The sequence below is a fragment of the Theropithecus gelada genome, chromosome 5 (assembly GCF_003255815.1).
Source record: "Theropithecus gelada isolate Dixy chromosome 5, Tgel_1.0, whole genome shotgun sequence".
In the NCBI taxonomy this organism is placed as follows: Eukaryota; Metazoa; Chordata; class Mammalia; order Primates; family Cercopithecidae; genus Theropithecus; species Theropithecus gelada.
The window spans coordinates 103,458,763-103,485,208 of NC_037672.1; the positions used below are offsets into that span (position 1 = coordinate 103,458,763).

At 39.4% G+C, this 26,446-nt stretch overlaps 1 protein-coding gene across 8 annotated transcripts in view; it reads left to right on the forward strand.

Annotated features, from left to right (window-relative positions):
* Positions 1 to 3,016: 3,016 nt before the first annotated feature.
* The window catches only part of NPNT (nephronectin), a 77,164-nt gene continuing 53,734 nt past the window's right edge, over positions 3,017 to 26,446 (forward strand). For 4 of the 8 annotated variants that reach the window (XM_025386450.1, XM_025386452.1, XM_025386453.1 and 1 more), the window contains exons 1-2: positions 3,017 to 3,297; positions 5,473 to 5,573. In XM_025386450.1, coding sequence (XP_025242235.1) covers positions 3,227 to 3,297; positions 5,473 to 5,573 — 172 coding nt within the window. In that variant the 5' untranslated portion in view covers positions 3,017 to 3,226. Of the gene's footprint in view, positions 3,298 to 5,472; positions 5,574 to 20,554; positions 20,606 to 26,446 lie in introns of all 8 variants that reach the window. The other 4 variants (XM_025386446.1, XM_025386449.1, XM_025386448.1 and 1 more) reach the window with 3 other exon arrangements.

The following is a 26,446-nucleotide window of genomic DNA, read 5'->3' on the forward strand; positions in this document are numbered from 1 at the left end:
CTACATAGTCCTTTTGTATTGCTCCCCCACTGAAATGTAAACCCTTTCAGGGCAGGACTTTGTCTTGTTCTTAGCTGAAATCCTAGCACCTAGCTAGAAATTGCCAATACATTTTAGGTCCTTAATAAAGATTTACTGAAAAGAGAAAGGGCTATGAACTTCTAAATTTTAAAGGTTTGAAGTTGTGTTTGTGTGGTTCTATTTTGCTATTTATCTGTATCACATTGTGGCTGGTCATAGAAAATTATTTGTGCAAGAGAAAATTGGGATTACTACCTGCAAGGTGTCATTACCTGGTAAGAAGCCTAATCAAAAGTTTTTCCTCCTAAAACAGTAGAGTTACTGCTAAAAGCTAGCTGTTTTGATCCCGTTCTTGTTTGTTTTTAAGACTGAGATAATGAAATGTCACTCCCATGGCAACTCCGCCTCTTTTTTGGAATGATCATTGGTGGTCATAGTTGCAGCATAATAACCAGTTAGACCTTGGAAGTCCTTTGGAGTCTCCGTATTTCATGATTCAACAAAGACTGGTATAATTAGCTACATTTTACTCAAGGGAGAAGCTAAAGTTCACCAGGCAGAATTCAATTTAATCCAATCCATCTATTTAATCTTTGCTGAACTTAAGCCTTGTGCCAGGCATTGTGCTGGGGATATAGTGACAAGACAGGCACTGCCCTGGCCCTTCGATTGGTTAGACTAATGTCTCACAGGACCCAGAGTGGTAGGGAGGGAATTACAACACAATACATTAAGAGCTACCTTAGAGGATGCAAAGTGTAATAGAAGTATATAAAATACTAGTCTGAGCCAAGCAAAAAGTCAGAAAAGGCTTCCTGGGGGAGTGTCAGCTAAATTTAAACTCAAAGGGTAAGCGGAGACTGTCCAAATGAAGAAGGAAGAGGAATGGAGTGTTTTCTAGGCCAAAGCAAATATATGGAAAACAAAAGAAAGACACATGCAGATGGGGCATTACACTTTTTCCTCCAGTTATTTATCCTGTTTTCACCCACCACTCTTGCTCTTTTCCTTAGATCTCCAGTGTTTTTAGCTGTATATTACCCCCTTTCTCACTAATCATCCATTGCTCCAGTGAGGTTTATTTGTAAATGTAACCCAGGCACCAACTAACCAACCAACAAACAAAAACAGCTAAGGAGCAGCCACTGGAACCTGGAACCATGCCTACACTTACAAAAATTTGATTTTCTGCAGAAAAAATATTTGGACTCCTACATTTTTGGACTTCATTAGAAGGACCTGAAATGGATGACACCAAGCTGTTTGCCTAAAATAATGTCCCAAGCCTGAATTGGCATGGATCTTTCTTGAGATTAAAATAGAAACTTGTTTTGCTAACTGAAAACAACTTAGAAATCAAAGAGTCATTTAAGTTGAAACCATTATTTTTCCTTTCCGTGAAGAAAATTCCTGTTTCTACACACACTGAATGATTGGGATAGTGAGATCACCCGCCACAGAACTTTCCATTAAAAATTTGAAGTTGTAGAAACCTCAAAAAGAAAATGAAGAGGGGAGGAAAACGTTTGTAATGTAGCAAATGAATTGAACAAACATTTATGAGTACCTACTATGTGCCAGACAGTGTTCTAGGTGATAAAGATACCCGCCTTTGTACAGCTTGCATTCTAGCAGAAAGAAAACATACCAACAAAAATTATGCAAGTTATATAGTAATACAAAAGATGAGTGGTATGGAGAAAAGACAAAGTAGGGCAGGCCAAGAAGCATCAGAAGGAGGGCAAGTTAGAGGTTTAAATAGGATGGTCATGACTGGCCTCCTCAAAGAGGTGTGACATTTGAGCAAAGACTAAAGGAAGTGAGGTTGTATGCCATGTAGATATTTGCAGAGGGCAAGTTGCAGTTTTAAATAGGATGGTCATGATTGGCCTCCTCGAAGAGGTGACATTTGAGCAAAGACCGAAGGAAGTGAGGGTGTGAGCCATGTAGGTATTTGGGTCCAGACAGAGAAAACAGCCAGTCACTGGCCCCAAGGCAGGGGCATGCCTGGAACGTGCAAGAAAGGCAAGGAGGCCATGGACTAGAGGAAGAGAAATGACGACATTGAGAGGTATGGGAGATGACAGATGATCACTGCACAAGGCTGTCACTCGAGGTAAGGTTGGGAAGAGGGGTAACTTGACTGGACTCATGTACATCTTAGGATAATCATGTTTTCATTTGAACACAGTCCTTTATTTAGCACAATACTTTTTACTCTGCAACAACTGAACAATGATTACTTAAAATGGTTTCTAAGTGATCCCCTCAAGATCAGGCAGCACAACACTACTAGACAGTAGCAGCCCTTCCTCTCTGGCGGGCACTGGTCCCTAGAGGGGCAGTCCTATCCTAATGTGCTCGGGAGTTGAGCTGGTAGAGATAGAAACAGTCTGCTCATTTCTTCTTCAAAACCCGACTGGAGAGCCAAATATTTCTTTTGGTTAGTTAAAAAATAAAAAATATGCCTTTGCCAACTCTGTGGGAAAAGCAAACTCCCAGAGTTTGCCTTTGCTAATTTGTCCAAGTCGTGCTGTGGTTTCAGTAAATGCAGACACTGTTCAGCTCCAGCCCCATGAACCTCTCTGCTCTAGGTCTTCTCCGCCCTCGGGTGAAAGCTACTGCTCGCCCCTGCAGTCACCACCTGTTCGGGCGGAACCTGCGGAGCTTGCACCTACGCCTCGGGCTCCTTTCCTCCTCGACTCCTTCTTTCCCGCTGGGCACCCTGCTTTCCCTCTCCCAGAGAGGGTTTGCAACTTTTCTCCCAGGCTGGGGCTCGCCCTGCTTGGCTAACCCCCAAGAGCCACTGCCTTCCCGCAGCGCCCCTGCCCCGGAGTTGCCTGCCCCGCTGGGCCCCCGGGGAGGAGCCGAGCGCGCTCACCCTTCGCCCCGGGCTGGCGGGGCGGCGAGTCGGGCGCACGCGCACCCCCTGCCCGCCCCTGGCGCCCCTCCCTGCGGGCGACGCAGCTCCCCCTGCAGCGCCTCCCCTAGCTAGGAGGGAGCGGGAGGGGGCTCCCAGTGCCGCGCAGCAGACCTGCTCCGGCCGCACGCCTCGCGGCTGCCCTCCGGGAGTGGCAGCAGTAGCCCGGGCGGCGTGGGCTGGGGGTTCCCCGAGACTCTCAGAGGGTCGCCTCCCATCGGCGCCCACCACCCCAACCTGCTCCTCGCGCGCCACTGCGCCGCGCCTCCGGACCCCCTGCCCAACATGGATTTTCTCCTGGCGCTGGTGCTGGTGTCCTCGCTCTACCTGCAGGCGGCCGCCGAGTTCGACGGGAGGTGAGCTGGGCCCCGATGATCCCTCTCCTCCTTCCCGCGCTAGTTTCACACTCACTGTCTTGGGTCACTTTTCCCCGCGGCATTACGCGGACAGAGAGGCGTCTCCCCATCCAGAAGTTGGGCCATCGCACAGCGTGGCGCGAGGAGAGCGGTCCAGCGGCTCCAAGTGCCCGCCCGACGCGGGGCGGGCGCGCCCCTGCGAGTCTGGGACCCCAGCCGCGGCCCCCCGAGGGCGACTCGCCCTGGCTCGGGAATTAGGAATGGGGGAGAGGAGCGGCTAGAGCCCGGGATCTCAGCTCGGAGGGCGCGGTTGAACCACCTACGCCGAGGTGACGCGCGGAACATCCCTTACCCGGGAAACTCCCGCGCCTGAACTAGACGGCTCTTCAGTGAGGAAGCTTCCAGGAGCCCGGGGGGAGGTCCGGGCTCGGCTCGGGGCTCTCGGGGCCGCTCACACAGAGGGTGGGCGCGAGTCAGCGACTGGGCTACGGGGGAGATTTGTGGGCCTCCCCATTTGGTTTTCTTGAGGGAAGGAGGCTCAAAATGAGGACCGGAGGGTAGGCGCTCCGTGAGTGTGAGCATGAGTGTGTGCATGTGTGTGAGAGAGCGCCCACACTGCGCTGCTCCTCAGACCCGGGCGAGCCTGACGGCGGCGTGCCGTGACAGGTTCCAACAACCTCGGGCCGCGTCTCCGCTGTCACTCAGCCGGTCCTCCCGCGCTCCGGGGCCGCTCCGGTGTGTGAGAGACACTGGGTCTGTCGAGAGGGTGTGCTCGGTCCCCCTCATCTCCGCGCAATTACAGACCAGGCTCGCCCCGAGTGCAGATGGCTGCTGCGGGAAGAGGTTTTACTCTGGCGCACACCGCCGCCCGGTCGCCTTCCTTCAGCGACTCCTGCCCCCACCCCTCCGTGTAGGTCCCTGCCTAGTCCTAAAGAAAGATGCAGCACCTGTTTTACCTGCAATCTTGGAACGAATCAGTTCCACAATTGATTCGCTTTCTTGTACCCGGAGGCGAACGGAGGGGAACCAGTGGAGCGCCAAGAAAAAGCACAGCTGCTTGTTTACTACCTGGTCGGAGGAAATAGAAAGTTCGGGGTTATTTTGTACTTTGGAGCTGGGGTTAGAAAAGGCAGGTAAAAGAAAAGGGGAAATGAAAAGATAAAGAGACTTTAAGAAAATGTGAGAGCAGCCAGAGTCTAGACCTTTTCATTTTATTTTTAAAAGCAATTCTGTGCTCACATTTGGGTATGTTATGCATTTCTTGCACACATATTTGCAACAATAAACCCATCACAAGATATGCATATGATGTGAATGCATATAGCTTTTTGTAACTTTAAAAAGATGTCTAAAACAGCCAATTAAAATGTTGATACCCAGAGGAAAATAGTCATTTAGGTGTGACTCTAAACAAGGAAACAATTTAGCAAATAATGTGTCAACGTGTAATCAGGTATCCTGAAATCTGTATCCTGAAATTACTTTCTTTAGGCATTATTTACATTAGAGAGGAAAATACTATGAATTGTTGTTCTAAGCAAGTTTCAAACCACAAGGACACTTGAGTTATCAGCTACACTTTAAACTCTCCTTAGTTTTATTTAGACTTTTTTTCTAGTACTTTTTTTGGTTTTTTGTTTGTTTGTTTGTTTGTTTCTGCCACAGTTATGTCTCAAAAAGAGCTCTGTTACACTTGATTTTTGAGAATCCACCTTTTATATAAGGCAGAAATTTTTTTCTGCTTTGACATGTCTTATTTAATACTTTTCAGTTTATGATGAATCAGTCAAACCTGGCTTTCCCCCCAGTAACAGGTGTGGGTCTTTGAGGACTCTGTTTTATTTCAAGCTTCAGAAACTATCCTGTGAGTGGCAGCCTTGAGAATTGTTGGTGTTAGCTGGTGCTATTTCTAGTTAAGAAAGCATCTTTCCCTCCCCTTTTTTCTCCTACCCTTGTGTGTTGGGGGATGGAGTATTTAACTGTCTGCAATTTGACATTAGATCATAGCAGAGCTATTTCTGTGAAGGTGTTTTAACCTTAAATTTCTGCAGGCGTAAAAGAGTTTGTAGAAAATTGTTGGGTGTGGTTGACATTTTTTCTAAAGTAATAATAAAGAGGAAATTACCTTTCTTCTCAAAAGTGTCCTTATTTATTTTGAATCTTTTTGTTTGGTAGGTGGCCCAGGCAAATAGTGTCGTCGATTGGCCTATGTCGTTATGGTGGGAGGATTGACTGCTGCTGGGGCTGGGCTCGCCAGTCCTGGGGACAGTGTCAGCGTGAGTATCAAGCCTGGAGACTTCAGTTCCCTGGGAGGTGGGGCTTTCCACCTTGTTCATGGCTTCACCCCACATATCAGAGGGCTCATTACTGAGCAAGGCTTGGCCTTATAGGTCTGACTTGGGGATTTTCAGATAAAGTCCGGACTCCTTATTCTGCTTCTTTTCAACTTAAGCCACCTGTATTACGGCCCATTCACAGAGAGCCACCTTAAATGTTTATTTTAGCATTTTCCATCAAAATCTGCAGCTCCTTCCTGTTTTCTCACCAGGTTTATTCCTTTTTTTTTTTCTTTTTCTTTTTTTCTTTTTTCCTCTCTCTCCAGGCTTGGAGATGGGGGTAAGATAATGAGTCTAGACCATATTTACACAAAATAAGCTCTGAACCTTAGAGTACTTATATAATCCTCACCATAGCTGTTGTGTAAAGTGGCCCACTTGTAAATCCTTTTTTGAAGTGGAGTTGTACTGACAGTGTTTTAAATGGACCACCCAGTATAATGAAACAAAGCTTCTGAAACAACATTATTTGTAAGTTCTTTAAGTAACCAACCTCATGTAATAAGTACCAAATCAGAAAAGTGATTTTCACCTTTTCTGTGACCACAAATGGATATTTTAATGGTAAAGTTTAGAGCTACGTCAAAAGAGTTTGAGAAATTTAGGAAATTTGTCTCCAGCATTTTATTGTGATCTTAAAATTGTATCTCACTCCTACGGCAAAAAAATAGTCTTCAAATGATTAAGTACATTTCCAGAGCACCCTTAGAGTGCTGGGGGCGGGGGGGAGCACTTCTGGTAAGATAATGGGAACTAAGTTGGGTTCTACATTGGGATATATATTTTATTGCTAGTGAGGAAGGGGCTTAGAGGAAGAGAGAAGGGTAGTTACAAAGGCTAGAGCTGGCAATGGAGAAGCCTGCCTTAGAGAAGGGTTGCTAGTGTGAGGAGTCAGGCAAATTGAAGTTCAGGAAAATTAGGAGTTCCCTCTGCTATTTTAAATTTTGAGGATACTCGCGATGTCTTGCTTAATTTTGTGAAAGAGGGACAGTGAGAGTCACATATTTACTCTAATTGCACATAAAGACCACAATCTCTGGTTGGGGATAGAAAGGTGAAGCAAATGAATATTTGCCTACCTGGTATGGAATTTGAGAACCCACAGACTCTAATAACCAAAATGTGAAGAAAGGACCCTTCTGTTGGCCCAACACACCCACACATAACCCTCCTGAATGAAAAATGAGTAGTTCTATACCTGCAATCTCCAGCTGTGCAAATACTTCTGACACTGTAGAAGACTAAATTCCACCAGGCACCATTCTTCTTTTTGGATCATCTTCCCTTAAAACAATATTGAATAGACTAACCAGTGATTGCACAGCAGCTTTGCCTACTTCTTTCGTTTACTGGAAACTGGAGTTACCACCATCTCCCTTTAACAGAATGCAATTGACCCACCGTACAAAGGGTCTAGCCCAGCGGCTCACACATAGCAGGCAGGCAAACATTTGCTTCACCTTTTACGTTTATACTTCCAAAATCAAAGTAGTTTCAAGGTTCTCTGTGTTACAATGAAATAAAATTCCTTTCAATTAAAAAGGCACAAATGGTTCTTTACCATTAACATTGAAGTTGGCAAGGTTGTGAAAATTAGCTCAAAGGTGAATGTTTCCTTCTGTGTATTTTATTTTTCTAGCATCTTAGATGGCCCAAATGTCTCTTGTCAGTTCGGAGTTCTGCCTGTCTTTGTTTTGATATAAACAGGTAGAGGAATGTGGGCTGAGAAGTCAGCTCAAAGGGGCAGAACAAATCAAAAAGAGGCTGCTCAGAGGGGATGAAATATCTCTGAAAACTCGTGATTATTTTTTAAAGAAAGGCTTTATGAAATTAAAAGTTTTGTCACTATGTTTGTTCAAGAAAATGCCTTGCTATTGTATCACAATTCATTCTATTATGATTCCTTGTAAAGATTCCAAATAACTTCTAGAGAATTTAATGTGAAAAATGTTTTTGCCCTTTTGACCTTTAGATAATCATGTCGTTCTTTCCCATAAGGAAGGGATATTCTCCCTTCCTCATCAGAAGTGCTCTGGTTCTCTTCTTTTCTGAATGATTCACTTTGGAATTTTCCTTCAAAACAGCATAGCAAAACAAAAAGAAACTATTCCCATTACTGCATAGATCTTCCCAACTTATCCCACAGAAGCTGTGTTTGTAGGTAAGGAAAGGTGGTGGTACCCTCATTATATTATTTAGCAGATCTTATGCCTTAGTGCAGTGACCCTTTGGTGAGTGTTTATTCCATTTGGTTGAGCATTTGTGAGATGTTTAACTTAATTTTCTTGTGAGTCAAATACACATATCTGTAGAAAACATGCTGCCCTTCATTTTTACTTGCTATCTTCCTATTCATGGACTTGTTTGGAGAAACCGACTAATGTTGCAGGATGCTAAAGCTGGTAAACCTCTCCTTCTGGCTCACTATGTCTAACCAGAGCCAGATATAGCTGGGAAACTTTACATTCTTCCCTCTAAGACTGAGGAAGGAAGGATCAGTGATGCTACTCAAATGGGCATAGAAACTGTCCTGCTGCTTCCTGCCTGTACCACCCAGCGTTCTATCCAAATATTCCTGCCTGCTGGGGAAAGCATGACCCGTTCCAGAAATAGGCAGGTTGTGTATTCATAGTTCTTTTGTAGGTCATACCCTTGGCTTCTTTTTTTTTTTTTTTTTGATTCTTTGTTTTGTGTTCTTGACTCCTAAACAGATCTCTAGCATATTGAAAATTCAACATTTGATTTTCCCACTGTCATGGGCTTTGCTTTTATTGACTATTGATGTGGCTGTTTATTGTCAGGTGAAAAATTTTTGATATGTTCACACACCGATGATTGTATATTTACGGCACACAGCATCTTAAGTCACTCAGAGGTTTGTCACAAAATGTGTGTTTCTTGCTCTGTAATTTTTTTGTCCTCTTGATAGCATGTTTTAATTATGTTATTTCTCTCCTTCTACCAAGTGGAGACCTCTGTAATAAAGATTTTTCAGGGTTGTATATTTCATCTTTAAAAGCTGTGTATGCTGTGGAAACAATTGTTAACCAAAAGCACTAGATAATTTAGGATAACTGAGTTCAAGTTCTGACTTTTATACCTGAATAGCTGTTTAACATTTCTCAGCTACAGTTTTTTTTTTTTTTTTTTTTTTTTTTGAGACGGAGTCTCGCTCTGTCGCCCAGGCTGGAGTGCAGGCCGGATCTCAGCTCACTACAAGCTCCGCCTCCCGGGTTCCCGCCATTCTCCTGCCTCAGCCTCCCGAGTAGCTGGGACTACAGGTGCCCGCCACCTCGCCCGGCTAGTTTTTTGTATTTTTTAGTAGAGACGGGGTTTCACCGTGTTAGCCAGGATGGTCTTGATCTCCTGACCTCGTGATCCGCCCGTCTCGGCCTCCCAAAGTGCTGGGATTACAGGCTTGAGCCACCGCGCCCGGCCAGCTACAGTTTTCTTATTACACAAGCATGTTCCCAAGGTATGTTGAAGCTCTAAACTGCATCTGAAAACTTCCTTAATGTAGAAAAACTATACAGAGTGTAAATATTGTATTTTTGTATAGTTGTCCTTCTGTTTACTCGGAGGTTTGACTGTATATGTGGCTTATGACAATAGCATTTTTGTTGAAAGCATTTTATAGAAGTGTGAAGAAAAACTCAAAATACAACCAGTTCCAAGTTTTAACAAAACTATTCCATTTCTGAGTTCTTTGGCTGTCATTGAGCAACTTGTGGTTTCTGAAGGAAATGATGTGAATTAGGATGGTTTTATATCATTTATCCTTAAGAACAGGGAAAATTGAGATGTTTTCTTATGTCTCTACTGGAGATTTTGGAAAGATGTGAAACCTACACCTACAGCTTGACATTGCTTAGTTAGCTCTGAACCTCATTTCCTGCTGCCTCTTCCATGTAAAGTGAAAATTTTGGATTCTTATTGGCTTCAGATAAACTTACAGTTTAGTGAAACATAGGGACTGAGATACAGTAATTCATTCTGAAGCTATTTTGGAGTAGTCAAGTAATTTTAGTTGTATAACATATTACTGGCTAATGATTATGGATATTGGAAATGATGAAAAATTATTGAATTATTTCTTTCTGCATTTCAAATGAAATGGCTATTGATTTTGAGGAGAGAATTTTGATTTAGTAAATAAAATATTTAAATTTTCATTTCTTACTCCTATCTGGGTTCAGATACTCAGTCTTATAAATGGAACATGATTTATTTTTGCTCCCTATACTGGTCATTAACTTCCTGTCCATAATCACAAAACAATATAGATTATATATTTCTTTGATTATTTGGATTTTGAATACTTCTTTGATTATTTGGATTTTGAATACTGTCTTTAAAATAATCAAGAGAAAATTAGAGCTGTTAGAACATTAGAATTTGTTTTGAAGACCACACATAGTGTTCCCTCCACAGAGAGGTTATACTAGTAAATGCCTTTCTATTTGAGGTCAACAACTATGACAATTTCCATTGAACATGAATTAGTATTTAAAATGTAAAGCAATTTTTAGGCTGGGCGTGGTGGCTCACGCCTGTAATCCCAGCACTTTGGGAGGCCGAGGCGGGTGGATCACAAGGTCAGGAGATCGAGACCATGCTGGCTTACACGGTGAAACCCCATCTCTACTAAAAATACAAAAAATTAGCTGGGCGAGGTGGCGGGCACCTGTAGTCCCAGCTACTGGGGAGGCTGAGGCAGGAGAATGGTGTGAACCTGGGAGGCAGAGCTTGCAGTGAGCCAAGATCGCACCACTGCACTCCAGCCTGGGCGACAGAGCAAGACTCCGTCTCAAAAAAAAAAAAAAAAAAAAAAAGGCAAGTTTTATACCTGTATGCACCCAGGAAGTAACAGGGGCTCTCAAAAGGGGTGGGGATTGTACTGTTTATATCTATGTTGAAGATTGCTAGCAGAATTCTGGGGTCAGCCTAATGGAGCAAAGTACACTTCATTGTCCTTAGTGTATTAGTTTCCTCCTCTAATTTTGAGGTGAGAATGCAGAATCTGGTGTTTTTTTTGTTTTTTGTTTTTTGTTTTTTTGGGGGGGTAGGAATAAAAGCAAGGCAATGGGTAATTTTATGATTACTTGCAACACTAAACTTGAATCCACAAATCCTTAGGAAGTGAAGATTTTGATTAAGAATATTTAACTGCTACTTTCCTTGAAAGGTTGTTTAAGAACATCATGTACCTTTGGGTAACTTCAAGTGGTCTTGGAATGCAGATTCCAAAGTAAGATCAGCATTGAAGAGTCTTGACCTTTTCAAACAGGTAATTTGTTAGTATGTGTAGTCTTCAAAGTTAAGTTTCAAAGAAAGTGCTTTGCTCTTTTATTCTTTTCCCCAATTAGAACTGATCTTATGTAATACTATTAAGATCTACTAATTTCCTGAGATGCCTTCATAAGCTTAATCTGGCCAGGTCTTAACCTTTATGGATTAGAAATTTTAGTACTTTTTAAGCTGGAAGGCCAGGCCAGCTAAAGGGAAGCACTCTCCTCTCTGCCAGTTCAGCAACTAGATCTGTCCTCAAATACCTGCCACAGGGATATGCTGCTTGAAGTTGCCCACGCATATACACACTGGGACCAAGAAGGCACTTCTGGTGCCAGAAACAACACTGTGTTTGCTTTGTGGAAATTTTTGATAAGCTTTCAAAAATGTAGGTGGCTTCTCCCTCACCTCCTGTAACCAGTGTAACTTCCAGCATTTCTTTTTGTTGCTTTTTATCTATAGAATTCATGTTCTTTGCATTTTGAGTTAGTTGAATCCACTGCATGCTTTCCAGATGATAAGTGATGCTCAGTGATTCTATGCAGTGTCTTTCAGTGGCTAAGGGAAGATATTCATCACAGGGATGGGCCTTCATCATGGGGGAAATGGAAGGGCAAGGGAGAGGGATTCTGATGGCCTAACCCTCATTATTGCCTCCCACTGTGACATGCAGACACTCTTGCCCCTTTCCCATTGATTTTCTGCAGTGTTTTAAATTTTTCCACCAATCTTTGGAAAATATTAATTTATTTTGTAGGAGAAAATATATTCATTTCCTCAAATATCCCTCCTCAGAGCGACAAGCATGATCAGTTTTTGGTATACTTTTTAAAATATTTTACCTACTTATGGGTAAATTGCAATAGATCTCTCCCCTACCACCTACTTGTTTTGTGCAAATGAAAGCATACTATATACACTGCTTTGTATGCTGCTGCTTTTTCTTCACTACCTGTTGAAAGGTTTTCTTCATAGACCTCCTTACTTTTTTTTTTTTTTTTTTTTGAGACACGGTCTTGCTCTGTCTCCCAGGTTGGAGTGCAGTGGCACAATCTTGGCTCACTGGAGCCCTTACCTCCTGGGCTCAAGCCATCCTCCCACCTCAGCCTCCCAAGTAGCTGGGACCACAGGCATGAGCCACCACACCTGGATAATTTTTGTATTTTTTGTAGAGACTGAGTTTTGCCATGTTGCTCAGGCTGGTCTCAAGATCTGAGCTCAACTGATCTGCCCACCTCAGCCTCCCAAAGTGCTGGGATTATAAGCCTGAGCCATCTTGCCCGGCTGCCTCCTTACTTTTTAATGGACTCAGCATTCCATTGTATGGGTATACTGTAATTTATTAGCAAGTCTCTTACTGATGAACATTTGTGTTGATTCTAATCTTTTGCTAACACAAGCAATTATAAAAAAAACTTTGAACATATGTTAAAAATGTTGTTTTGCGTGTTCTCAGTGTTTCTGCAGAATAAATTTTTATGTGTGGTCAAATGGCAGATACATTTGTAATTTTTATCAATTGACCAATGGCTTCTTACTCAGTAGAGAAGACAGTTTAAGGGGAAAGACTGAATGGCAATACTGACCCAAAGGCTCCAACAATCCCATATCCAGAGTCTGATCTTTCCTTGATTTTAGTATTCTCTGATCCCTTTTCTTTCCCAAGAAATCCCTCTGACAACTCAGTGAATGTCCATCTGCTCCCATTTATCATCTGTTTCCTATCAGACCAGAGGCAATGGGCTGAAGATAGGAGAATGGAGTGAGATGTGTCCATTTGCCAGGGTCTTCCAATGGCTTCCTACCTATCCTATACTTGTAAGAAAGATCCACACATTCCTTTAGGAATTATTTAATTCATTGATATTTTATTATCTTTGTAGTTTAGCCATAATTTTTTTTTCCTTTGAGGTGGGGTCTCACTCCATCGCCCAGGCTGGAGTGCAGTGGCAGGATCTCGGCTCACTGCAACCTGCACCTCCTGGGTTCAAGCAATTCTGCCTCACTCTCTCTCGAGTAGCTGGGATTACAGGTGTGCACCACCACACCTAGCTAATTTTTGTATTTTTAGTAGAGACAGGGTTTCATCCTGTTGGTTCGGCTGGTCTTGAACTCCTGACTTCAGGTAATCCACCCACCTTGGCCTCCCAAAGTGCTGGGATTACAGATGTGAGACACCAGGCCCAGCCGTTAGCCATAATGTTTATACCTATGTATGTAGTATAGGCTTTTTTTTTTCCCTAGACCCATGACCTATTAAGGAGGAATATGTAGAATTCTGAGATCTGAATACCATTTTGGGGACACCTTTTATGATAAAAATATTTTCAGGAAATATTAAGATATTTTTGTACCACAATACTTTTTGTAGTGTCCTTAAAACCATAGGGGCATATATTTTCTATTAGTTATTCTGATCCTTATTCCAATTATATACTTAAATTGTCTCCTTTTAAAAAAGCAAGAAATGCATGGTTAGGTGAAAAATTAAAAGACACATACTAAGAGCAAGACGGCAGTGAAGGTAAGTATTTCTAACTTTGCTGTTTTCTTGACACCTAGTTCCACCTTCCAACAGGCTACCACTGTTTCCTATTGATCTTTGTAGAGATTTCTTAACATTTTCAAAATTTCCCTTTTTCATAAATGATGGCATGAAGTACAAACCATTCTGTATCTTGATTTTTTTTTTTCATGTAATGCTACATTTTGGAAAGCAGTCCTCATCAGTTATTTAAACCTGACTCATTCTTTTAAATGGCTGTACAGTATGCCATTACGTGAATGAATGTACCGTAATTAACTTAAAAATCCCCTAGTTATGTACCTTTGAGTGGTTTTCAATATTTTGTTTTTATATAACATGCTGCAATCAATATCTGCATATATCATCGTCACTGTTGTGTACCTTTAGATATGGAGGACATATCTAAAGACATTTGATTTTTGTATTAGTATAATAATTGAAGAGCTTTCATTTTATTGTTGCAAATTTTCTTATGTTAAATATGTGATGTAAAGGAGCGTAAATCATGGCTAATATTAGAGTAGAAACTTTCTGTTCAGTCACCTTCTATTTTTGGTTCCTTAGAAGATACCTTAAAAGATAAATTGATTTCTTTATTTCTATTTGTTTATGCCCTGTCTTGTTTGGGAAAGTATATAAAGTGGCTTCCAGGAATTCATACAATTAAAATAAGGAAATAGAGGCTACATGGAGGAAAATGGGAGTAAAATAGAAATATTAGGTGGAGGGTTTTTCAAATGCAGATATGTAAGCCATAGGATCCTATATACGTACTACAATTTGGTTATTAGCTTCTGGTAGCCAAAGGTAAAAGATGTTGTTGCTGATTTAATTTGTGTCGTTTGTTAGGGAAAAAGCAAACCAGTTATTTGGCAGGAATTACAGTTTTCCTTCATGTAGTTCTGAAGGAAGACTTTCACGTGACCCTTTACAGAGTGGGAGTGAATGATGGAATGGAAGGGGCCACAGCAACATTCCTATCATGAAGCCAGTGGTGGTTTTTGAAAAGCTGTTTCATAGAATATCCGTCAACATAAGATGAGGCCCTTACTCTAAAAGTACAGTTCATGGAAAGCTGTTCTATACATAGTTTAAGAAGCATTATGTACGTAGCTTTCTGACAGCTCAGCTGGATCCAGCCCAGAATATCTAGCTGTGATGGGTGAAGTGTATAGGGCTTTGGATGGACAGCTCCAGAATAGACAAGATCGTTTCAGGTTAGAATCACTAACAGTGTTCTGAAGTTCGCTGTGTTATTTAACAGATTAAAAGCTAGTTCATTTTTTCTTTCTTTTTTAAGTCTATATACTTTGAAGAACAGTAATCAACTGATGGAGTTGATATCCAGAGACATTGTGAATAGAGCATGGATAGGGCCCCGTGTAGGCTCCAGTATAAGGAGGATGTGCAAAGAAAGTAGTGGGAGATTTTTTAAAAACAATGTTGTATCCATTGGATAGCAATATATAAATTCATCACCATTTTGCTATATTCTTATTCATTTCCATGCCAATTATGGCTTGGAATAAAGAGGAAAGGCATGAACATGGTTCCCAGGCATCATTTACCTTACTGATGCTGATACATGGATATGGGCCAGTGAGCCCAGGAACAACAGAATCCCTGACCAGTGCTTATTCCCCAAAGTTCCTGATTGCTATAGGTGTTTCAGGGAATCAAAGTAACCTCAACTGTTGTCTTAATTCACCTGGATTTATAAGAGTTTATTTATATAAGTTGCTTAGACCTGAACAGACTCAAAGCAGAGTCTGTAGGCAATACTCTGCATATCAACATCCCATACCCAAACCTAAGTCATCTTTTCACTGGGGTGTGTGGAAGGTCTGATTCTCATGTACTCTTGAAGCCCTAGGCAATAGAACCTGAAATCCTGATGCACATATACCCTAGGATAATTTCTCTCTCAAAAAAAGCAAATAGTGATTTTTAAAAAGATGACTCAATGATATTCTGAGAGGGCAGCAATCCAGTAAGGTTTGCATCTCCTTGGGAGTAACAAAAAGAAGGTCTTCAAATGCCTTTTCTGCAGAGACTAGTGTGAACCAAGAATCTGCCTGTCTGAATTGTCACCCTGTATCAACGTGGCGGCGAGGTGACAAAGTTAGCATTGCCAGGGCCAAGGTTTTCTGTCTTCATGGGAACAAACAAATGATTAGTCCTCAAAGATAAAATGTAGCCAAGATAATTTGGCTTGAAAAAAATTCGAAGTGATATAAATCACCAACTACAACCATTGAAGATACTAGTAGCACATTGACGGTACATCCCTGGGAACATGCCAGGGCAAATTGGGGTGCAAAATACACCAGTTATTTAAAAATTGGTATGTTATAAGGTAAATAATTCAATTAATATCAAATACAAATAAACTTTTTATTTTAATTCACTAAGACTTCTTTTTAAGTTTTCTGATTTTATTGCTACTGGTATATAATTAAAGACACAATTATGGCCATAATAGAATTCCTAATAAAATTTCTAATAAAGCCAGAATGAAGGAGTATATTACAGGCCAGACATGAGAAAGCATTATGATGTGTGGTAAAATAGTGACATCTATTTTTTCATTCTATATTATTTTACAGATTTTCTGAAGAATTTTAGTTTAAACTTAGCCTGCTGAAATACTGTTAAATCAACCTGTTATTCTTAACTCTGAGGGAGGAAAGAGATATGAATAATCAAAGTGATTTCTTAGCTTTAGAATATAGTTGTTGTTTTGGAGAACAAACAGTTTTATTCTGATTATGTTTTATTAGAAGCCTTCATTTTCTGCCATACATTAGCTTTGGTAGTTACTAGATGCCAAGGGAGTGCAAATTTGAGAATAAGGATTTGGCATGGGTTATTTGCATGTTGAGAGTCAAGATTTAACTAAATTTTAAAACCAAACACTTCATTTGATCAATATCTTTTTAACCATTCTGTAGATTAATAATATAAATTCTCCAGAACTGACATTACTTTGCTATAACATCATCAGATCACAAGGTTAGGGTTGCCTTTTGTAAATGTTATTCACTTACTCTGAAATGTTAGGAAATATGTCATCACAGTTTAAATTTGTGATAATATACACAGAAGGAAAACACAGCTAGGAATTTTGGATTTATGCTTACTTTGCCAAAAACCATGTTGATTTTCGAAAACCTTTAGCCTTTTTTTTTTTTTTTTTTTTTTTTGAGGTGGTGTCTCCCTCTGTCACCCATGCTGGAGTGCAATGGTGCAATCTCAGCTCACTGCAACCTCTGCCTCCTGGGTTCAAGCGATTCTCCTGCCTCAGCCTCCCGAGTAGCTGGGACTACAGGCACCCGCCACCACACCTGACTAATTTTTTTGCATTTTTAGCAGAGACGGGGTTTTACCATGTTACACAGGATGGTCTCGATCGCCTGACCTCGTGATCTGCCCGCCTCAGCCTCCCAAAGTGCTGGCATTACAGGCTTGAACCACCGTGCCTGGACTAGCTTTATTTTCATAAATCAAAGTTCTTAAATTCAGTTTGTAAGGAAAGCCCCTAAATGGTCAAAGGTTTGTGTTGCTGAATTGCAGAAACTCCATGGATGGACTTTCCAAACATAAACTTCCCACCAAAATAATGTTCCAAAGTGTTTAGTGCCTCTGTTTTATTTTAGTGTTAAGATTTTTTAGGTACTTGGTAATTATCTGCAAAATATTTACATACCAACAAATAGCAAAGCCATTGATAATTAATAGAAAAACACAAATCACAGTTTATGTTTATTTATATTTTTTAGTGTATTTGGGTGTTTAGAGTTGATTTTACATTGTGTATACTAACTATGGTAATAGATTATTTCAAGTTTACATGATTATAGAAATATTTTATGATGTTTGACATAGATAATGGTGGTTTCAGGGTCCCTTGTCTCTTGGTTGAGTTTTTACATCCCTGAAGAATTAAAAGATTGTGTCTTGGTGTCTATGTATGGCCAAGAATTAAGACATTCTGATGTACAGTTTCATTTCCTAACTAAGGCAGAAGTGATTTTTGAAACAATTACTTTTTGGGAGAAAAGTATAAAATTATGAAGAAATAATGTGTAGGTTTGCTAAATGTTGTGTTCTTTTTTTTTTTTTTTTTGAGACAGAGTCTCGCTCTGTCGCCCAGGCTGGAGTGCAGTGGCGCAATCTCGGCTCACTGCAAGCTCCGCCTCCCGGGTTCACGCCATTCTCCTGCCTCAGCCTCCTGAGTAGCTGGGACTACAGGCGCCCGCCACCGCGCCCGGCTAATTTCTTTTGTATTTTTAGTAGAAACGGGGTTTCACCGTGGTCTCGATCTCCTGACCTTGTGATCCGCCCGCCTCGGCCTCCCAAAGTGCTGGGATTACAGGCGTGAGCCACCGCGCCCGGCCCTAAATGTTGTGTTCTTAAATCTTGTGTTTGAGGTGTGAATAATTTTTTATATCTTTAATAGTTCTAAACTAGTGTACTGAAAGTTGGGATCATCCACATTGCTACTTAATTTGTTGTCCATAGGGTCTGTTGTCTTGGATGTTGGTGTTATAAATGTACAGAGTTAGGTTGTTGTCTGTGAAGAGTTTGCAGGCTAATATCAATGTTTTTGACGATGAAAAATACAGCATGAAAATTAAGGTTGGGGTATAGAGACCTTTTTAGAGCTATTGCTTTTTCTAGGTGATGATTAAGGTTGGGAGGCAGAAGTACATTGTGTCAAGGAGGACCTTTCCCTTTTATGCATGCACCTGGCATTTATCACCTTTAACAAAGTGCATGTGTCATGCTGTGCTGCTTGCTTAAGGGGGTGTATGCCTCCAGTCTGAGTCATGTTGTAACTGCATCAGCGGTCTTAGCCTGTAGCATTTTATTATTTCTTTTCCAAAGTTTATACTTGGCCTAATATTTAGACATTTTATAATTCTTTACAGTAAATGAAACTATACATCAGAAGATGGGCATACCTTTGGATTTAAAAAAAAAAAAAAAAAAAAGGCTCAGTTCTTTAAGGTTTCTTATCCTGGATTTTCCTAACACTGTGCAAAGTTCAGGACTGGCTCCAAACCCATAAACCTGTGTTTAGAAGGCAAGAAACATAATCCCCAAATAGTTTAGTTTCTCTGGTTTATGAGTCACAATTTCATAAAATCATCAGAGTGCTTATTAATTTCAACCACATATAGTAAAGTGAAGAACCTTCAGATGAACTGAAGCAAGGGTTCTTAGGCAAGTTGCCAGAGAGAGAGTTCTAGAGTTCTAAGCTAGCTGAGTAGCTTTGCTGAAATGTTGCTTGTATTTGCTACTGTGGCCATTTTATGATGGCTATAGAGCAACAGATTATCAAGAGAAAATGAGACAGATTTTTCAAGATTATGTGCTATGAATGAATTCTATTTTAGTGAATCTTTTAGTGGGGTTTATACTGCAAAAAAAAAAGGTATGTAGGGCATTTATTTCTGGCAACTTTCATAAAAATTGTTGTGATGGTTGCGTATAAAAATTTCCTTATCCTTCAATAGAGAATAGATCCCAGAAACTTCCTAGAAGTAATCTATTCCAGATTTAACATTGCTTTGACATAAAATGCAGTTTTGTGTAGTTTTAAAATGCAAATTTAAAAATATAGGATATTGGCTAAAATTTTATCTTGAAGTCAGTTATATATTGATACCATAAAACTTACTAAATCTAGATATTTCAAGACTAACTTATGGTAAGTAGGAAAAATATGACCCAACCTTAAGATACTACAAGGATAAAATAAACTATACAAAACTGTTTGGCTATTTGGTACTAATACAACTAGTTAGAACATAATGATGTTTGCTATTCTTTATTAAGTTGTTTTACCTTTGCTTACAATAAAGTATTCTTCCTTGTAAATTTGATGATTCAAAATTGGCAATTAAATAATATTAAAGAAACGGTATCCTTTTATGTTTTTTCTTTCTCATATATAACCATAGTCATAGTCATAACATGTGTGATCCAGAATGTAATTTGCTATTTACACTTTGATTTCAGCTGTTTGCTTAGATTGTACCTGATGTATTTTATTATTCTATGTAAGGAATATGTCAACATCAAGATATGGTGAGTTCTTTTCAAATTAACACTAGAAACCTGACCAATATGAAAAAAAAAGTCTAGCAAGCAAATGTAATATGTGTCTTTAAAAATACATAGCAATCATTCTGGATCAATAGTTAAATTATTGCTTCAATTAAGTCAAATTAGACTTAGAATTTTTTTCTTCTTGTATTACCCAAAAGAAGGCCCCACTCACCTAATTTTAAATTATACAAATTATACAAATAAATATATAATTGTAAATTACAGTGGTTATTTAATCCTTTAAAGGCATTAATTAGAAGAGAAAAATAAAATTATCCCTTTTTTACTTCTAAAATCTCTAGGTTGATCAAACACTGACCATTATTAGTACCATTTCAAGTTTCTTCCCTTTACTTTCATCAAACTGGGTTATTTATGTATGTTCAAATGAAATGGCTGTGCTTTCATGGTAATTCTTGTTGCTATTGACAACCAAAGCAGCCATGCAAGAAGAAAATGCTGTGGAAGGGAAGAAAAAAATTTATATTTCCTCCCCAAAGTTGGAGAGAGAAGGGAACATACAGTATGTAAGAAACAGGTAAGTAAAAATGTATCAATTTTAAAACTATTAGCCTTACTAATTGATCAAAAGTTTAAATTTTTTCAGATGTGTTTTCCAACTCCCATTTAAATAAAAGGATACTGTCTCTAGGAATCAGAAATTAATATTCTGGAAATGAAAAATTGGATTTGAAAGTACAGCATCATAAAAGGTCTGAAATATTTTAATTTAGAATTTGGACTATAGAAGAATAGCATAACTTCAATTATTGGTTAATATTTTTGTTATGAAATGTTTTTTTAATAACAAAATGGTGACTAAAATATTACTATTTTAAACATGTCCTAGATTTTTTTTTTGTTTCAGAAAAGCACTGAAAGTTGAATATGTGTAAGTCTCCGGGAATGTAACAAGTTGATAAATACCCAAGTCCAGCCTCCTTACAGAGAAAAGATCTGGAATTTCTTTTTTTGGACATTTGTTTTACAGCTTTCTACGTCTTAAGGCAGAGAATAGCCAGGATAAGGTGCCAGCTCAAAGGTTAGATGAACATATTTCTTGAAATAATTTTGGCTAACCTATGTCTTGAAAGGCATACCTTCTAAATAATTTTACAAAACTATAAACAAAACATTAGTTGTGTTTTTGAGTTGCTTCTCTTTAGGAGAACTATATTTCTTAGAGATGTGTTTATTCCATACATAATTATAGTAAGTTAATTTTAATTCAATTATTACATTAAACTTTTCCCTTTCAGTTGATAATTCCTTTCTTCTGTTTTATGAATCTAATAAATTGACCTCCATTCTAACCTAAAGGACAGTTTATGTTTTTAATACTTAAAGAAGCAAATATAAAAACAAAGTCCACCAAATGAAATTACTAACACTAGCCTATCATTAACCTGAGGGAATTATATTTCATATTCATTAATTCTCCATGGAACAATTCAGGTAAGAAATATTTTTATTGTATGACATATGTAAACAGTTATAATAGCACCTATGGGCATTTATGCTCTTGTTTTAGGTACATAAAGGGTTCCTTGTTTAAGATATTTTTGGCACTCAATAATGTCACTTATCACCCTATGACACTTTAGTGAAAAACTTTGGTGAAATATGTGGAATTGTAATGTTTAATGGAATTGGTTCTAAGAAGACAATGTTCTTTTTGTTTGTTTGTTTGTTTGAGACAGAGTCTTGCTCTGTTGCCCAAGCTGGAGTGCACTGGCATGATCTTGGCTCACTGCAAACTCTGCCTTTTAGGTTCAAGCGATTCTCCTGCCTCAGGCTCCTGAGTAGCTGGGATTACAGGTGCCCACCACAATGCCTGGCTAATTTTTTATTTTTAGTGGAGATGGGGTTTTGCCATGTTGGCCAGGCTGGTCTTGAACTCCTGACCTCAGGTGATCCGCCTGCCTCGGCCTCCCAAAGTGCTGGGGTTACAGGCATGAACCACTGCACCCGGCCTGACAATGTTCTTTAAACTGATTGAACAAACTATGACATGTCATGAAAAATGTTTTTAAAGCAGAATTTTAATAAGAAAATATTTGGGAACAAAATTGATAGTACTAGAAATAAAAGTTCAGAAATTTCTTTGTTCAGGGAGACTTAAAGCATATGTATCTTAAAGTTACTAGCAATTATAAGATTGACTAGTAGAGCTATGGCTTATGTTAGGGAGGCAATGCCAAGGAAACAGTAGAATGTATGCTTGGTCACCAACATATGACATAAGTCATAGGAACTGTTCCTATGACTTACCACTTGTGAGAAACTAGACATTTTAACTTTTCTGAGCTACAATGTTGTAATCTTTAAATCTAACTTTGCAAGATTCTTACTGGTTATAAGGAGGGTGCCTTCCACAATTCTTGACAGATGTTTGCTATTATTAGTGTGTGCTCAATATATACAATACAAGTGGAGAATTCTGAGCTGAGTTTTTCTAGGATCCATCTTAGGACAGATAGTATAGCATGTTATCAGATGGTTTTGTTTACCATAATCATGTTTTGGAAATAATCAATTGGAAGTAGAAAAATTATTGAGTTATTCATTTCTAAAATAAAAACTTTCATGGGATAGCTGTCTGTGCTTCTGAACCGTTTTTTCCCATTTCTCTAATAATATCCATCCATAAACCTCCGAGTGGAACAGTTGTGGTTATCTAACAGTGTTTGCACTTGGGAAATGAATTGAAGGGAGATGGAATTGAATTGTGGAACGTTAGCATTTAGAGTTCCTATGATTTATCTGGTAATTATTTGAGAGTTTACTAGAGGTAAAGAGCTAAGTTAGGTGCTGGGAAGATACAAAGGTGAATACGACAGGGACCCTTACTTTCAAGCAGTTCAATTTAGTAAGATGATTGGCTCTTACTCCTTCTATGATTCTTAAATAAGAATAAGTTAGGGATAAAGATTTGAGGGAGTTCAGGGAAAGAATCATTTTCTGCTGAGGAGGATCAAGGAAGACTTCATGGACTCAATGGTATTCAGTTGATACCATATATATAGTATCTATATATTATATATAGTATCTATCTATCGATATATATAGTATCAGTATATACTGATAGTGAGTGATGTGAATGCCTAGAACGTCATTTTACTGGGATGATTTCTGCAGTAATTGGTCCTGGATCATGCAGGTAATAGCTGGCTCTCTCCATTCTCTGTCTCTCTCTCTCTCTAGATATATAAATATATTATCTTATGTATATATAATACAGATTATAATATATATTTATATATTATGTATTACTATATTTATAATAAATATAATATTTAATATAATATATAAGTAATATATTTAAAAATATATAAATATATTATTTATATATTATATATTATTATAACATTTTATATATAGAGAGAGAGAGAGAGTATGGAGAGAGAGAGCCAGCTATTACCTGCATGATCCAGGACCAACTACTGCAGATATCATCCCAGTAAAATGAAGCTCTAGGCATTCATGTCACTCACTATCAGTATTGAAAGCCCACAGAGGAAGTCAATACTGAATAAGAGGCATGTTTTGGGAAAGGCATGTTTTGGTATAGGATTTTGTGAGAACATGTCTTAGGGGGCAGTAGCCCAGACCAGCAGTGATGGAGTGGTGATGGCCCAGCTGAATCTCAAGGGATAAATCAGTCATGTGAAGAGTATCCTGGGCACACAGAAAAATGCATTTAAAACTCAGGAGCCAGAGGGAGGAGCACATTCCGAGATCTGTAAGAATCTCAACCCAGCATATGTGGGATATATGTATGAAGGGCATCTGATGAGAGATGCAGTGGGAGAAGTGGGAAAGGGCTGACTCCTGGAAGGCTTTTGATATCATATTAAACACATTTGCATTAATCACAAAATTGTAGAGGAACACTGTAAAGATTTTAAGCCAATAAATTACATAATATTTCAGAGGATACCTGGTGCTAATGGATCAGATATAGCACTCAGGTGAATTTAATTTTGCTTGGAGTGTTTTAACATTTTTTGAAATTCATGTAGTTGTCAGTGTTTCACAGGAGACATGGATATATAAGAGTTGGTTGAAAAATCAGTAGGTCTGCATTGCTGCGAGGAGTCTATCAGCTGGGGCCTCTTCAGTAGCTGGCCCATTTGGAAGAAGCATGTGCTTCATTTCCCTGTGGGGCTCACTTCCTTTAGTGCAAATGCCTGGGACCTGTAGGAAGTCAACCTGGTGAGAAATTAGGCTGCATTTTAAGTAGTGGTGGTGGGAACAAAGAGAAGGAGAGGGATTGAAAGATACTTAAAAAAAAAAAAAAAGGATGGACAGGCACACAGTGTTAGGGCAGCGGTGGGGCACATGGGCTTGGCAGACAGACTTGCTGCCACCACAAATTGTGTTTTTGAGAAACTTAACAGTCTGAGCTACAGCTTCTTTTTTGATAAAATATAGATAACAGTTCAGGATTTTTATATGAGGATCAAATGAGGAAACCCAAAGCATTTGACTCAGCAACTGGCTTATATTCACATTCACATTCAGTCACATGGTGGCTGCAGTATCTGTAATGCTGGTCGTGAAAGGTGAAGAAGATGTAATCAAGATGACTCCCAAGTCTCTGGGACATCATTTGGTGAGCTAGAGAACACAGGAGAAGGTGCAGATAATGATTTCAATTTTGGATGTGTTCAGTTTGAAGTGCTTGTGAGACTTTGAAGTAGAGAGATTTGATATGTGCATGGATTGCAGGGTGAGATCTGAACAGAACACAGGCTATGATTTTATTTCTTTCCACTATTCTCCTACTCAAACCTTCCTTCCTTTTCCTTCATCAACTTCAGTCAACATTGATTATTGCCACAAGTATCTCCATGGAGGAACAGCTTTAACCCGTAGAAGAAGAATGTGGGATAGGTAAAAATCCACATCTGCTGAAATGTTATCTAATAGTTTTAAGTTCTTGAAAAAAAATCTTTCCAGTTTACCATTTTGGTCTGCAGTTGTAAGCAACTAATAATTCAACATTTGTTTATATCAAGGGCTGAAAAAAAGTCATCCTCTACAAACGTATTTTCTTTTTTTCCCTCTGTTGGTTGCCTTTTTTTGGTTTACCTCACCACCACTCCTAACTCTAAGAAAATATTTGACTAAAAGTGAGTCATTGTTAACAGTGAATGAGTACTTTTTTTTTTTTTTGAGAAGTCTCATTCTGTCACCTAGGCTGGAGTGCAGTGGTGCGATCTCAGCTCACTGCAGCCTCTGCCTGCCGGGTTCAGTGGACTCTCCTGCCTCAGCCACCCAAGTGACTGGGATTATAGGCATGCACCACCATGCCCATATAATTTTTGGGCTTTTTTTTTTCAGTAGAGACAGGGTTTTGCCATATTGCCCAGGCTGGTCTTGAACTCCTGAGCTCAAGCAATCCACCCACCTCGGCCTTCCGAAGTACTGAGATTATAGGCGTGGGCCATTGTACCCAGCCAAGCACATTTATTTTTTAAGTTTGTATTCTGTCCTAATACAATGTATTAAAAATAAGCCCTGCCTCAAGTCCTAGCCTAAATGCCACTTTTCTCCAGTCTGCTTTCCGGATTTTCACAGCAGCAAATCTTCTGTACTTCCTCTACATAAAACACCTGCATGAAGCATATCTCACCCTACCCTATATTGTGGTTATTTATGGATCTATATTATTTGTTCTGCTAGACTATTAGTTTCATGAAGGTGGGGACTGTGTCTTATACGTCTTTACACCAGTGTAACAGCTTCTGCAATGCCTCGTCCACTTCAGTTCAGTACACTCTTGAAGGTGTAAGAGCTAGTCATTTCTATTTATTAATAAAAGGGATTTAAAAAAAAAAAGATGGACAAGGTGTAATCTTAATAAACATATTGTGGTTTTCAGGAAACAATTTAATGAGAAAATGAATATATTTGTCTCCGTACCTTATGACCTTATTACATATCATAGATCTTCTCTCTTGCTTAAGGTTCTAAAAAGAAATCAATTGATGTACTTGAAAACATATAAAGGTAATCTGATTGTGCCATCTACTGCTTACAGACCATCGGCTGTTCACAACTGGGGGTAGAATCTTGATTATTTGAGTCGAAGCCTTTTCAGGCTGACATTGCCTTATCTGTTGAGGACTGTTTCTTGCTGTGGGCCCAGTCGCAGTGGACTGCCCTTGCATTTCCAGACTTCTGCTGCTTCATGCCTGTTGGCTTTTCTTATGCTGCTCAGTCTGAGTCAAAGGTCCTTCACCCATTCCTGTGGCGAATTTCTACTTATCCTTTAAAATTCAGCTCACATTTCCTCTTGAAAGTTTTTCCTGGTATCTTTCCTATTCCTGCCTCCCTGCAGAGAAATTCCTTCTTCTTTATTCTTTTAACACCTCGTACACCTGTCATGTCTGTCTTTGTCAGGAGACTGTACACTACTTCAGAGCAGGTGCTGTGTATTTAAAGAGCTCAAAGTCTAGTGAGGGAGCTAGATAAGAAAAACAACTCTGAAAATATGGTATAAGATATATATATTTAAAAGTAAACCTGTATATACATATAATTTATGATAGAAGTATGCACAAAGGCTTATGAAAGCACTGAAGAGGGTACAAACTCAGCATGAGGGATGAAAATCTTGGGGGTGATAATGGTCAAACTAACAGGTGAAGCCTGTCTAGATATTAGTGTAGCAGACAAGGGGGAAAATGGCATTCCATGTGAAAGTGTGGAGGCACTCGAGTGTATTTCTTTTTTTTTTTTTCATAGAACGATGTTTTTATTTGGTCACAAAATAAGGCTACCAGTCTTAGTCGTTTTGACCTGATTATTTACATAAGAGCGGAAAGAGTGTAAATTTCTATACAGGCCTTCTTAAGTTGCCTCCCTGGATGTTTTC